Raw genomic sequence first — 13,617 nt, forward strand, 5'->3', positions numbered from 1 at the left:
GAAAAACCTGAGGAAAAAAGGGGGAAAAGGGGAAAATGGGAAAAAGGGGGGAAAGGATGGGAAGGGGGAAATGGAATAAAAAAGGGGGGAAAAGGGGAGGAAAAATGGGGGGGAAAGGAAAAAAAAGGGGGGAAAATGGGGGGAAATGGGAAAAAAGGAAAAATAAAAGAGAAAAAGGGGGGAAAGTGGAAAAGAGGAAAAAAAGGGGGGGAAAAGTGGGAAAATAGGGAAAAGTGGAGGAAAAATCAGGAAAAAGGGGTCCCCAAAAAACCCCAAAACAGCTCCCCAGAACCCCCCCAACCCCACAGACCCCGTTCTTGGGGTTCCCATTTTTGGGGTTCTCAATTTTTGGGGTGCCCTGTTTTGGTGCAGCTCCCATTTTTGGGGTTCCTCTCCCCATTTTTGTGTTCCCCCCTCCCCATTCTTTGGGGTTCCCCCGTTTTGGGGATCCCCGGTTTTGGGGTCCCCCCATTTTTGGGGTGTCCCTGTTTTCAGAGTGCCCCATTTTTGGGGTTCCCTGTTTTTGAGGTGTCCCCATTTTTGGGGTTCCCCTGTTTTTGGGGTTTCCTGCCATTCGGGGTGCTTGTTTTTGGGGTGCCCATTTTCAAGGTGCCTGATTTTGGGATTCCTCGTTTTTGGGGTTCCCGGCCATTTGGGGTCCCCCCGTTTTTGGGGTGCCGGTTTTCAGGGTTCTCCATTTTTGGGGTTCCATGGTTTTGATGCCCGTTTTCGGGGTGCCCATTTTCAGGGTCCCCCCTTTTTTGGGGTGCAAATTTTTGGAGTCCCCCCGTTATCTGGGTTCCCCCGTTTTTGGGGTGCCCCCTTTTCAGGGTGCCCATTTTCAGGGTCCCCCCATTTTTGGGATTCCCTGTTTTTGGGGTTCTCATTTTTGGGGTGTCCCATTTTCAGGGTCCCCCTGTTTTCAGGGTGCCCCATTTTCAGGGTGCCCCCGTTTTTGGGGGTGCCCCCATTTTTGGGGTGCCCGATTTTCAGGGCACCCCCATTTTCGGGGTCCCCCCATTTTCGGGGTGCCCATTCTCAGGGTCCTCCCGTTTTTGGGATGCCAAACTTTTGTGGTACCCCAGTTTTTGGGGGGCCCCATTTCCGGGGTGCCCGTTCCCAGCATGCCCCCATTTTTGGGGTCCCCATTTTCAGGGTGCCCGTTTTTGGGGTGCCCAGTTTTCAGGGTGCCCCCATTTTCGGGGTGCCCCCCCTTTTCGGGTGCCCCCGTTTTTGGCATGCCCGTTTTCAGGGTGCCTCTCTTTGGGGTGCCCCATTTTTGGGGTGCCCCTGTTTTTGAGGTGCCCCCGTTTTTTGGGTGCCCCATTTTCAGGGGGCCCATTTTCGGGGTGCCCATTTTCAGGGTGCCCCCGTTTTGGGGGTGCCCCCGTTTTTGGGGTGCCACATTTTCATAGTCTCCTGGTTTTGGGGTGCCCCGTTTTGGGGGTGCCACATTTTCAAGGTGCCCCATTTTTGGGGCTGCCCCGTTTTCAGGGTGCCCCCGTTTTTGGGGTTCCCATTTTTAGGGGGCCCATTTTCGGGGTGCCCCCGTTTTTGGGGCGCCCCATTTTCAGGATGCCTGTTTTTGGGGGTGCCCCCGTTTTTTGGGTGCCCGATTTTTGGGGCGCCCCATTTTTGGGGTGCCCATTTTGGGGGTGCCCCCGTTTTTGGTGTGCCCATTTTTGGGGTGCCCCGTTTTTATGGTGCCCCCGTTTTGGGGTGCCCATTTTTGGGGTTCCCATTTTCAAGGTGCCCCCGTTTTTGGGGTGCCTGTTTTTTGGGGTGCCCATTTTTGGGTCCCCCATTTTGGGGGTGGCTGTTTTCAGGGTGCCCCTGTTTTTGGCGCACCCCGTTTTTGGGGTGCCCATTTTCAGGGTGCTTGTTTTCAGGGTGCCCCATTTTTGGTGTGCCCCATTTTTAGGGTGCCCCGGTTTTTGGGGTGCCTGTTCTCAGCATGCCCCCATTTTTGGGGTGCCCCGTTTTCGGGGTGCCCCGTTTTTGGCATGCCCCCGTTTTGGGGATGCCCATTTTCGGGGTGCCCGTTTTTGGGGTGCCCGTTCTTGGGGGGCCCGTTTTTGGTGTGCCCATTTTCGGGGTGCCCCATTTCCCGGGTGCCCCCGTTTTGGGGATGCCCATTTTCAGTGTGCCCCATTTTTGGGGTGCCCGTTTTGGGGGTGCCCGTTTTGGGGGTTCCCCCGTTTTGGGGATGCCCGTTTTGGGGGTGCCCGTTTTGGGGGTTCCCCCGTTTTGGGGATGCCCGTTTTGGGGGTGCCCGTTTTGGGGGTTCCCCCGTTTTGGGGATGCCCGTTTTGGGGGTGCCCGTTTTGGGGGTTCCCCCGTTTTGGGGATGCCCGTTTTGGGGGTGCCCGTTTTGGGGGTTCCCCCGTTTTGGGGATGCCCATTTCCGGGGTGCCCGTTTTGGGGGTGCCCGTTTTGGGGGTTCCCCCGTTTTGGGGATGCCCGTTTTGGGGGTGCCCGTTTTGGGGGTTCCCCCGTTTTTGGGGTGCCCGTTTTCGGGGTGCCCGTTTTGGGGGTGCCCTCACCCTCAGCACGGCCAGCGCCTCCTGGTGGCGCTGGTGGCGCAGCTCCAGCTCCCCGAACTCGCACCAGACGGCGGCGAGGTCCTCGACACGGCGGAACGGCACCCGGGTGGCACGGGACAGGATGGACCGGGCCTGGGGACATCAATGGGGACATTGGGGACATTGGGGACATCGACAGGAACGGCACCCGGGTGGCACGGGACAGGATGGAGCGGGCCTGGGGACATTGGGGACATTGGGGACACTGGGGACACTGGGGACATCGACAGGAACGGCACCCGGGTGGCACGGGACAGGATGGAGCGGGCCTGGGGACATCAATGGGGACATTGGGGACACTGGGGACACTGGGGACATCGACAGGAACGGCACCCGGGTGGCACGGGACAGGATGGACCGGGCCTGGGGACATTGGGGACATCAATGGGGACATTGGGGACACTGGGGACATCGAAAGGAATGGCACCCGGGTGGCACGGGACAGGATGGAGCGGGCCTGGGGACAGCAATGGGGACATCAATGGGGACAGTGGGGACACTGGGGACATTGACAGGAACGGCACCCGGGTGGCACGGGACAGGATGGACCGGGCCTGGAGACAGCAGGGACATAAATGGGGACATTGGGGACATCGGGGACATCGACAGGAACGGCACCTGGGTGGCATGGGACAGGATGGACCGGGCCTGGGGACATCAATGGGGACAGTGGGGACACTGGGGACATCAATGGGAACAGCACCCGGGTGGCACGGGACAGGATGGACCGGGCCTGGGGACAGCAGGGACATCAATGGGGACATTGGGGACATTGGGGACACTGGGGACATCGACAGGAACAGCACCCGGGTGGCACGGGACAGGATGGACCGGGCCTGGGGACAGCAATGGGGACATCAATGGGGACATCAATGGGGACATTGGGGACATTGGGGACATTGGGAACATCAACGGGAATGGCACCCGGGTGGCACGGGACAGGATGGAGCGGGCCTGGGGACATTGGGGACATTGGGGACATTGGGGACATCAACAGGAACGGCACCCGGGTGGCACGGGACAGGATGGACCGGGCCTGGGGACATCAATGGGGACATTGGGGACATTGGGGACATCGACAGGAACAGCACGTGGGTGGCATGGGACAGGATGGACCGGGCCTGGGGACAGCAGGGACATCAATGGGGACACTGGGGACATCGGGGACATTGACAGGAATGGCACCCGGGTGGCACGGGACAGGATGGACCGGGCCTGGGGACAGCAGGGACATCAATGGGGACACTGGGGACATCGGGGACATCGACAGGAACGGCACCCGGGTGGCACGGGACAGGATGGACCGGGCCTGGGGACATCAATGGGGACATCAATGGGGACATTGGGGACATCAATGGGAACGGCACCCAGGTGGCAGGGGACAGGATGGACCGGGCCTGGGGACAGCGACAGGGACATCAATGGGGACACTGGGGACATCAATGGGAACAGCACCTGGGTGGCAAGGGACAGGATGGAATGGGCCTGGGGACATCAATGGGGACATTGGGGACACTGGGGACACTGGGGACATCAACAGGAACAGCACGTGGGTGGCATGGGACAGGATGGACCGGGCCTGGGGACAGTGGGGACATCACTGGGGACATCAACAGGAACGGCACCAGGGTGGTGCAGAACAGGATGGACCTGGCCTAGGGACACTGGGGGACAGTGGGGACAGGATGAACCTAGGCTGGGGACATTGGGGACATTGACAGGAATCGCACCCGGATAGCCTGGGACAGGATGGACCTGTCCTGGGGACACTACTGGGGACATTGGGGACACTGGGGACATCGACAGGAACGGCACCCAGGTGGCACGGGACAGGATGGACCGGGCCTGGGGACAGTGGGGACATCACTGGGGATATTGGGGACACTGGGGACATCAACAGGAACTGTACTGGGGTGGCACAGGACAGGATAGACCTGGCCTGGGCGCAGTGGGGACACTGGGGACATCACTGAGGACATCACTAGGGACAGGATGGACCCGACCTGGGGACAGTGGGGACACTGGAGACATTGGGGACATCACTGGGGACGCTGGGGACAGGGACAGGAACCACACCCGGGTGGTGCAGGACAGGATGGACCTGGCCTGGGGACAGTGGGGACACTGGGGACATTGGGGACATCACTGGGGACATCACTGGGGACATCATTGGGGACAGGATGGACCTAGCCTGGGGACACTGGGGACATCACTGGGGACACCACTGGGGACATTGGGGACAGCATGGACCTGGGGTTTGGGGGTGTCCCCGGTGGGTTTAGGGGTGTCCTGGTGGGTTTGGGGATCCCCCAGTGGGTCTGGGGTTGTCCCCAGGTTTTGGGGTGTCCCCGATGGGTTTGGGGGGTTCCCCAGGGTTTGGGGTGTCCCTGGTGGGTCTGGGGGTGTCCCCGGTGGGTTTGGGGGTGCCCCCAGGGTTTAGGGGTGTCCTGGTGGGTTTGGGGATCCCCCAGTGGGTCTGGGGGTGTCCCCAGGTTTTGGGGTGTCCCTGGTGGGTTTTGGGGTGTCCCTGGTGGGTCTGGGGGTGTCCCCAGGTTTTGGGGTGTCCCTGGTGGGTCTGGGGGTGTCCCCAGGTTTGGGGGTCCCGCTCACGTCGTCCAGCTGCCCGTTGTCCTCGTAGAAGCGCGCGAAGGCCACCCAGAGCTCGTGGGGGCGGCCGGTGGCGCGCTGGGGATCCACCGTGCGCACGGCCTCCGTGAAGGTCTGGATGATCTGCCACAGAGGGGACATGGGGACAGTCAGGGGACATGGGGACAGTGAGGGGACAGTGAGGGGACATGGGGACAGTGAGGGGACAGCAGGGGACAGCCAGGGGACAGCCAGGGGACAGAGGGACAGGCAGGGGACAGGCACTGGGGATCCACCGTGCGCACGGCCTCCGTGAAGGTCTGGATGATCTGGGACAGAAAGGACAGCAGGGGACAGTGAGGGGACAGTGAGGGGACAGTCAGGGGACAGCAGGGGACAGCCAGGGGACAGGCACTGGGGATCCACCGTGCGCACGGCCTCCGTGAAGGTCTGGATGATCTGGGACAGAAAGGACAGCAGGGGACAGTGAGGGGACAGTGAGGGGACAGTCAGGGGACAGCAGGGGACAGCCAGGGGACAGAGGAATAGTCAGGGGGACAGTCAGGGGACAAAGGGACAGTCAGTGGACAGTCAGGGGACAGAGGGACAGTCAAGCAACATGGGGACAGCAGGGGGACAGGGAGACAGTCAGGGGACATTGGGGACATCGGAAACACAGAGGGACATGGAGAAACACTGGGGATGGGGGGATATTGGGGACACTGGGGACAACAAAGGGACATTGGGGACACGGCAGGGAACACGAGGGGACAGGGAAGACAAAGCCACAGCCAGGGGACAGCCACAATGCCACCACCCAGCCCCCCAGACCGTGCACCCCACAACCCCCCGGTGTCCCTGCGGTGTCCCCCCAGGTGTCCCTGTGGTGTCCCCAAGGTGTCCCTGCGGTGTCCCCCCCGGTGTCCCCCCAGGTGCCCCTGTGGTGTCCCCGCGGTGTCCCCTGGGTGTCCCTGCAGTGTCCCCCAGTGTCCCCCGGTGTCCCCTCACCTTGTCGGGCTGTCCCTGGTGCAGGGCCACCCTCTTGTGCCACTCGTGCACGTTGTGCGGGTTCTGGCGCAGCAGCACGCTGTTGAGCAGCAGCGGCCGCCGCGCCATCAGCCGCTCGAAACGCGCCAGGCGCAGCTCCAGCTCCACCTCCTCTGTGGGGACAGAGGGGACACAGGGTCACACAGGGTGACAGAGTGACAGAGAGTGACACAGAGTGACACAGGGTCAGGGGACACAGGGGACACAGGGGACACAGGGACAGTGCGGGCACAGCGCCATCAGCCGCTCGAACCACGCCAGGCGCAGCTCCAGCTCCACCTCCTCTGCGGGGACACAGGGACAGAGAGGTGACACAGTGACACAGGGTCACACAGGGTCAGGGGACACAGGGGACACAGGGACAGCATGGGCACAGCGCCATCAGCCGCTCGAACCACGCCAGGCGCAGCTCCAGCTCCACCTCCTCTGCAGGGACATGGGGACAGAGGGGACACAGGGTCAGAGAGGAGTCACACAGAGTGACAGAGAGGTGACACAGGGTCACACAGGGGTCACACAGAGTGACACAGAGTGACACAGGGTCACACAGAGTGACACAGGGTCACACAGGGTCAGGGGACACGGGGACAGTGCGGGCACAGCGCCATCAGCCGCTCGAACCGGGCCAGGTGCAGCTCCAGCTCCACCTCCTCTGCGGGGACACGGGGACATTGGGGTCAGAGAGGGGACACAGGGTCACACAGGGGTCACACAGAGTGACACAGGGTCACACAGGGTCAGGGAACACAGGGGACACAGGGGACACAGGCACAGCCCGGGCACAGCGCCATCAGCCGCTTGAAACGCGCCAGGCGCAGCTCCAGCTCCACCTCCTCTGCGGGGACATGGGGACAGAGAGGTGACACAGGGTCACACAGAGTGACACAGGGTCACACAGGGTGACACAGGGGACAGGGGACACAGGGGACACAGGGACAGCGCGGGCACAGCGCCATCAGCCGCTCGAACCGGGCCAGGCGCAGCTCCAGCTCCACCTCCTCTGCGGGGACACAGGGGACAGAGAGGTGACACAGTGACACAGGGTCAGGGGACACAGGGGACACAGGCACAGCGAGGGCACAGCGCCATCAGCCGCTCGAAGCGGGCCAGGCGCAGCTCCAGCTCCACCTCCTCTGCGGGGACATGGGGACAGAAGGGTCAGAGAGGGGACACAGGGTCACACAGGGTCACACACAGTGACACAGGGTCACACAGGGTCACGGGACACAGGGACAGTGCGGGCACAGCGCCATCAGCCGCTCAAAGCGGGCCAGGCGCAGCTCCAGCTCCACCTCCTCTGTGGGGACACAGGGACATTGGGGTCACAGAGTGACACAGGGTCACACAGGGGTCACAGGGTCACACAGAGTGACACAGGGTCACACAGGGTCAGGGGACACGGGGACACACAGTGACAGGGGTCACAGGGGTGACAGGGACAGAGGGACAGCACGAGCACAGCACCATCAGCCGCTCGAACCGGGCCAGGAGTAGCTCCAGCTCCACCTCCTCTGCGGGGACATGGGGACAGAGAGGACACAGGGTCACACAGAGTGACAGAGAGGTGACACAGGGTCACACACGGTCACACAGAGTGACACAGAGTGACACAGGTTCACGGGACATGGGGACAGTGCGGCACAGCACCATCAGCCACTCGAAACGCGCAGGCGCAGCTCCAGCTCCACTTCCTCTGCGGGGACAGAGGGGACAGAGGGGTCAGAGAGGGGACACAGAGTGACACAGGGTCACACAGGGTCAGAGGACACGAGGACACACAGTGACAGGGGTCACAGGGGACACAGGGGACACAGGGACAGCGCGGGCACAGCGCCATCAGCCGCTCGAACCGGGCCAGGCGCAGCTCCAGCTCCACCTCCTCTGCGGGGACAGAGGGGACACAGGGTCAGAGAGGGGACACAGGGTCACACAGAGTGACAGAGAGTCACACAGGGTCATACAGGGTCACACAGGGTGACACAGGGGACAGGGGACACAGGGACAGCGCAGGCACAGCGCCATCAGCCGCTCGAAGCGGGCCAGGCGCAGCTCCAGCTCTGCCTCCTCTGCGGGGACACAGGGGTGACACAGAGGGACACAGAGTCACACAGAGGGACACGGGGTCACACAGGGTCACACAAGGTCACACAAGGTCACACAGGGGTGACAGGGGTGACATGGACACAGGGACAGCTCGGGCATAGCACCATCAGCCGCTCGAAACGCGCCAGGCGCAGCTCCAGCTCTACCTGCTCTGCGGGGACATGGGGTGACACAGGGTGACACAGGGTGACACAGGGTCACACTAGGTCACACAGGTTGACACAGGGGTGACACTGGGTGATGCAGGGTGACACAGGGGTGACACAAGGTCACACAGGGTGACACAGGGTCACACAGGGTCACAGATGATGGGGTCACGGGAACACCCCAGGCAAAGGGGTCCCTGCAGCTTTGGGAGTCCTGCGCAGTTTTGGGGTTCCCCTGATTTTGGGGTGCCCTGCCCAGTTTTGGGGTTCCCTGCCCGTTTTTGGGGTTCCCCCCATTTTTGGGGTTCCCTGCCCATTTTAGGGGTCTCCCCTCTCACCGTCCTGGCCGTGGCCCAACTGTGCCTGCCCGTTTTTGGGTTCCCTGCCCGTTTTTGGGGTCCCCTCATTTTTAGGGTCCCCCTGCTCTCACCGTCCTGGCCGTGGCCCAGCTGTGCCTGTCCGTTTTTGGGGTGCCCTGCCTGTTTTGGGGTCCCCTGACCGTTTTTGGGTTCCCTCCCCGTTTTTGGGGTCCCCTCCCCGTTTTTAGGGTCCCCCCTCACCATCCTGGCCATGACCCAGCTGTGCCTGCTCATTTTTGGGGTTCCCTGCCTGTTTTTGGGGTTCCCTGTCTGTTTGTGGGTTCCCTCCCTGGTTTTGGGTCCCCTCCCCGTTTTTGCGGTCCCCTCTCTCTCACCATCCTGGCCATGACCCAGCTGTCCCTGCCCATTTTTGGGGTCCCCCCGTTTTTGGGGTCCCGCTGCTCTCACCGCCCTGGCCCAGCTGTCCCTGTCCATTTTTGGGTTCCCTCCCCGTTTTGGAGTCCCCTCCCCATTTTTGGGGTCCCCCCCATTTTTGGGGTCCCCTCTCACTGTCCTGGCCCTGTCCCAGCTGTGCCTCCCCGTTTTTGGGTTCCCTGTCCGTTTTTGGGGTCCCTCTCTCACCGTCCTGGCCCTGGCCCAGCTGTGCCTCCCCGTTTTTGGGGTCCCCCCCGTTTTTGGGGTGCCCTCTCACCGTCCTGGCCCTGGCCCAGCTGTGCCTGCGTGTCCAGCAGCGCGGCGATCACGCTCTCCTCGAAGCGCGCGTAGCTGTCGAACACCTGCGTGAAATCCCGCACGGTCATCACCGTCTGCACGGCTTCTTCATAAACATCCCGGGCCTGGAACGGGATAAAAACCGGGAAAACATCGGGGTTAAAGGGTTAATGGGGTCATCACCGTCTGCACGGCTTCTTCATAGACATCCCGGGCCTGGAACGGGATAAACACCGGGTAAATACCGGGGTTAAAGGGTTAACGGGGTCATCACCGTCTGCACGGCTTCTTCATAGACATCCCGGGCCTGGAACGGGATAAACATTGGGGTTAAAGGGTTAACGGGGTCAGCACCGTCTGCACGGCTTCACCATTGACATCCTGGGCCTGGAACGGGATAAAACCGGGTAAATACCGGGGTGAAAGGGTTAACGGGGTCATCAGTGCCTGCACGGCTTCACCATTGACATCCCGGGCCTGGAACGGGATAAACATTGGAGTTAAGGGGTTAACGGGGTCATCACCGTCTGCACGGCCTCCTCGTACACATCCCGGGCCTGGAACGGGATAAACACCGGGTAAATACCGGGGTTAAAGGGTTAACGGGGTCATCACCGTCTGCACAGCTTCACCATAGACATCCCGGGCCTGGAACGGGATAAAACCGGGTAAATATTGGGGTTAAAGGATTAATGGGGTCAGCACCGTCTGCACGGCTTCTTCATACACATCCCGGGCCTGGAACGGGATAAACATTGGGGTTAAAGGGTTAACGGGGTCAGCACCGTCTGCACGGTTTCACCATAGACATCCCGGGCCTGGAACGGGATAAAAACCGGGAAAACATTGGGGTTAAAGGGTTAACGGGGTCATCACCATCTGCACGGTTTCACCATAGACATCCCGGGCCTGGAACGGGATAAACCGGGATAAACCGGGGACAGGGGATGGGGACAGTGGTGGCCCTGGGTGGTGACACGGACTGGGATGGCAGATGGGGACAGGGAGTGGCAGTCAGGCACAGGTGTGTCAATCTGTCCCAGCTGTGTCAGTCTGTCCCAGGTGTGTCAGTCTGTCCCAGGTGTGCCTGTCCAGGTGCGTCAGTCTGTCCCAGGTGTGTCAGTCTGTCCAGCTGTATCAGTCCATCCCAGCTGTGTCAGTCTGTCCAGGTGTGTCAGTCTGTCCAGGCGTGTCAGTCTGTCCCAGGTGTGTCAGTCTGTCCAGCTGTATCAGTCCATCCCAGCTGTGTCAGTCTGTCCAGGTGTGTCAGTCTGTCCAGGTGTGTCAGTCTGCCCCAGGTGTGTTAGTCTGCCCCAGGTGTGTTAGTCTGTCCCAGGTGTGTCAGTCTGCCCCAGGTGTGCCTGTCCAGGTGTGCCAGTCCCTCCCAGCTGTGTCAGCCTGTCCAGGTGTGTCAGTCTGTCCAGGTGTGCCAGCCCCTCCCAGCTCTGTCAGTCTGTCCCAGCTGTGTCAGTCTCTCCCATGTGTGCCAGCCCCTCCCAACTGTGTCAAGTCAGTCCAGGTGTGTCAGTCCCTCCCAGGTGTGTCAGTCTGTCCTAGGTGTGTCAGTCTGTCCCAGGTGCATCACTCCCTCCAGGGTGTGCCACTCCATCCCAGCTGTGTCAGTCTGTCCCATGGCTGCCAGCCCCTCCCAGCTGTGTCAGTCTGTCCAGCTGTGTCAGTCTGTCCAGCTGTGTCAGTCTGTCCAGCTGTGTCAGTCAGTCCAGGTGCTCCCGCCCCCTCCCAGCTGTCCCCCCCAGGTGTGTCCCCGCCCCCAGGGGACAGCAGTGTCACCTTCTCCAGGTGGCCGCAGCGCACGTAGCAGTCGGCCAGGGCCCCCCAGAGCCGGCCCCGCTGGTCGGTGAAGCGCGTCAGGCCGCCCCGGATGATGCCGCCGGCGTCCAGCGAGCGCACGCGGTCGGGGTGCTGGGAGAGCAGCTCGCACAGCTCCTGCCACAGCTGGGGAAAAGGGATGTGAGAAATCCCAAATCCATCCTAAATCCATCCTAAAACTGCCCCAAATCCAGCCCAAACCCACCCCGGGGTGCTGGGAGAGCAGCTCGCACAGCTCCTGCCACAGCTGGGGAAAAGGGGTGTGAGAAATCCCAAATCCATCCTAAATCCATCCTAAATACACCCCAAATCCACCCCAAACCCACCCCGGGGTGCTGGGAGAGCAGCTCGCACAGCTCCTGCCACAGCTGAGGGGATATGGGGTTAGAGACCCCAAACCCATCCTAAATACACCCCAAATCCATCCTAAATACACCCCAAACCCATCCCAAATACACCCCGGGGTGCTGGGAGAGCAGCTCGCACAGCTCCTGCCACAGCTGGGGGGGCAAAGGGGTGAGAAATCCTATAATCCACCCCAAATCCATCCTAAAACTGCCCAAAATCCACCCCAAACCCACCCCGGGGTACTGGGAGAGCAGCTCGCACAGCTCCTGCCACAGCTGAGAAACATGGGTTAGAGACCCCAAACCCATCCTAAATACACCTCAAATCCATCCCAAATCCATCCTAAATCCATCCTAAATACACCCCAAATCCATCCTAAATCCATCCCAAATACACCCCAAATCCATCCCAAATCCAACCCAAATCCATCCCGGGGTGCTGGGAGAGCAGCTCGCACAGCTCCTGCCACAGCTGGGGGGAAATGGGGTTAGAGACCCCAAATCCATCCTAAATCCATCCTAAAACTGCCCCAAATCCAGCCCAAACCCACCCCGGGGTGCTGGGAGAGCAGCTCGCACAGCTCCTGCCACAGCTGGGGAAAGGGTGTGAGAAATCCCAAATCCATCCTAAATCCATCCTAAAACTGCCCCAAATCCACCCCGGGGTGCTGGGACAGCAGCTCGCACAGCTCCTGCCACAGCTGAGAAACAGGGGTTAGAGACCCCAAATCCATCCCAAATACATCCCAAACCCATCCCAAATACACCCCAAATCCATCCTAAATACACCCCAAATCCAGGCCAAATCCACCCCGGGGTGCTGGGAGAGCAGCTCGCACAGCTCCTGCCACAGCTGGGGAAAAGGGGTGTGAGAAATCCCAAATCCATCCTAAATCCATCCTAAAACTGCCCCAAATTCACCCCAAATCCATCCCAAATCCACCCCGGGGTGTTGGGACAGCAGCTCGCACAGCTCCTGCCACAGCTGGGGAAAATGGGGTGACAGAAATCCCAAATCCATCCTAAAACTGCTCCAAATCCATCGTAAATACACCCCAAATCCATCCTAAAACTGCCCCAAATCCATCCTAAATACACCCCAAATCCATCCCAAATCCATCCTAAATACACCCCAAATCCATCCCAAATCCATCCTAAATCCATCCTAAAACTGCCCTAAATACATCCCAAATCCACCCCGGGGTGTTGGGAGAGCAGCTCGCACAGCTCCTGCCACAGCTGGGGGGAAATGAAGTGTGAAAAATCCCAAATCCATCCTAAATCCACCCCAAATCCATCCTAAATCCATCCTAAAACTACCCCAAATCCAGCCCGGGGTGCTGGGAGAGCAACTCGCACAGCTCCTGCCACAAGTGTCCCCTGGCGTCCCAGGTGCCCCTCCAGGTACCCCCAGATGCTCCCCAGATGCCCCCTAGGTGCTCCCCGGGTACGCCCAGGTGCCCCAGGTACCCCCAGATGCCCCCCAGGTACCCCCAGGTGCCCCCCAGGTGCCCCCCAGGTAACCCCAGGTGCTTCCCCAGGTGCCCCCCAGGTGCCTGCAGGTCCCCCCCAGGTGCCCCCAGGTCCCCCCCAGGCGCTCCCCAGATACCCCCACGTACCCCCAGGTACCCCCAGGTGCCCCCAGATGCCCCCAGGTTCTCCCCAGATTCCCCCCCGGTGCTCCCCCAGCAGCCCTCCAGGTACCCCCAGGTGTCTCCAGGTGCCCCCCAGGCAACCCCAGGTGCCCCCAGGTGTGCCTAGGTGCTCCCCAGGTGCCCCCAGTTCCCCCCCAGGTGCCCACCTGGTAGTTGGACTTGCCCTGGCGGGACACGAAGCGCTCGTCGTTCACCAGCCGGGCCAGCACCTGCGCGGCCTCGTCCAGGCGGCCCACGGAGCGCAGGTAGGCCACGTACTGCTCCGCCTCCTCGGGGCACAGCTGGGGACA

The 13,617-nt window shown here is 61.2% G+C and overlaps 1 protein-coding gene across 2 annotated transcripts in view; it reads right to left on the minus strand.

Moving 5' to 3' along the window:
- Positions 1–13,617, minus strand: part of XAB2 (XPA binding protein 2) — a 46,509-nt gene that overhangs the window by 20,355 nt on the left and 12,537 nt on the right. The window contains exons 5-10 of one of the 2 annotated variants that reach the window (XM_084223937.1): positions 13,474–13,608; positions 11,287–11,451; positions 9,476–9,620; positions 6,177–6,328; positions 5,193–5,312; positions 2,544–2,675 (exon numbers count right to left, since the gene is read on the minus strand). In XM_084223937.1, the coding sequence (XP_084080063.1) occupies positions 2,544–2,675; positions 5,193–5,312; positions 6,177–6,328; positions 9,476–9,620; positions 11,287–11,451; positions 13,474–13,608 (849 nt within the window). The remainder of the gene's footprint in view (positions 1–2,543; positions 2,676–5,192; positions 5,313–6,176; positions 6,329–9,475; positions 9,621–11,286; positions 11,452–13,473; positions 13,609–13,617) is intronic. The other variant, XM_084223938.1, reaches the window with a different exon arrangement.

The sequence above is a fragment of the Fringilla coelebs genome, assembly GCF_963513975.1.
Source record: "Fringilla coelebs genome assembly, chromosome: 32".
NCBI classification, from domain to species: Eukaryota; Metazoa; Chordata; class Aves; order Passeriformes; family Fringillidae; genus Fringilla; species Fringilla coelebs.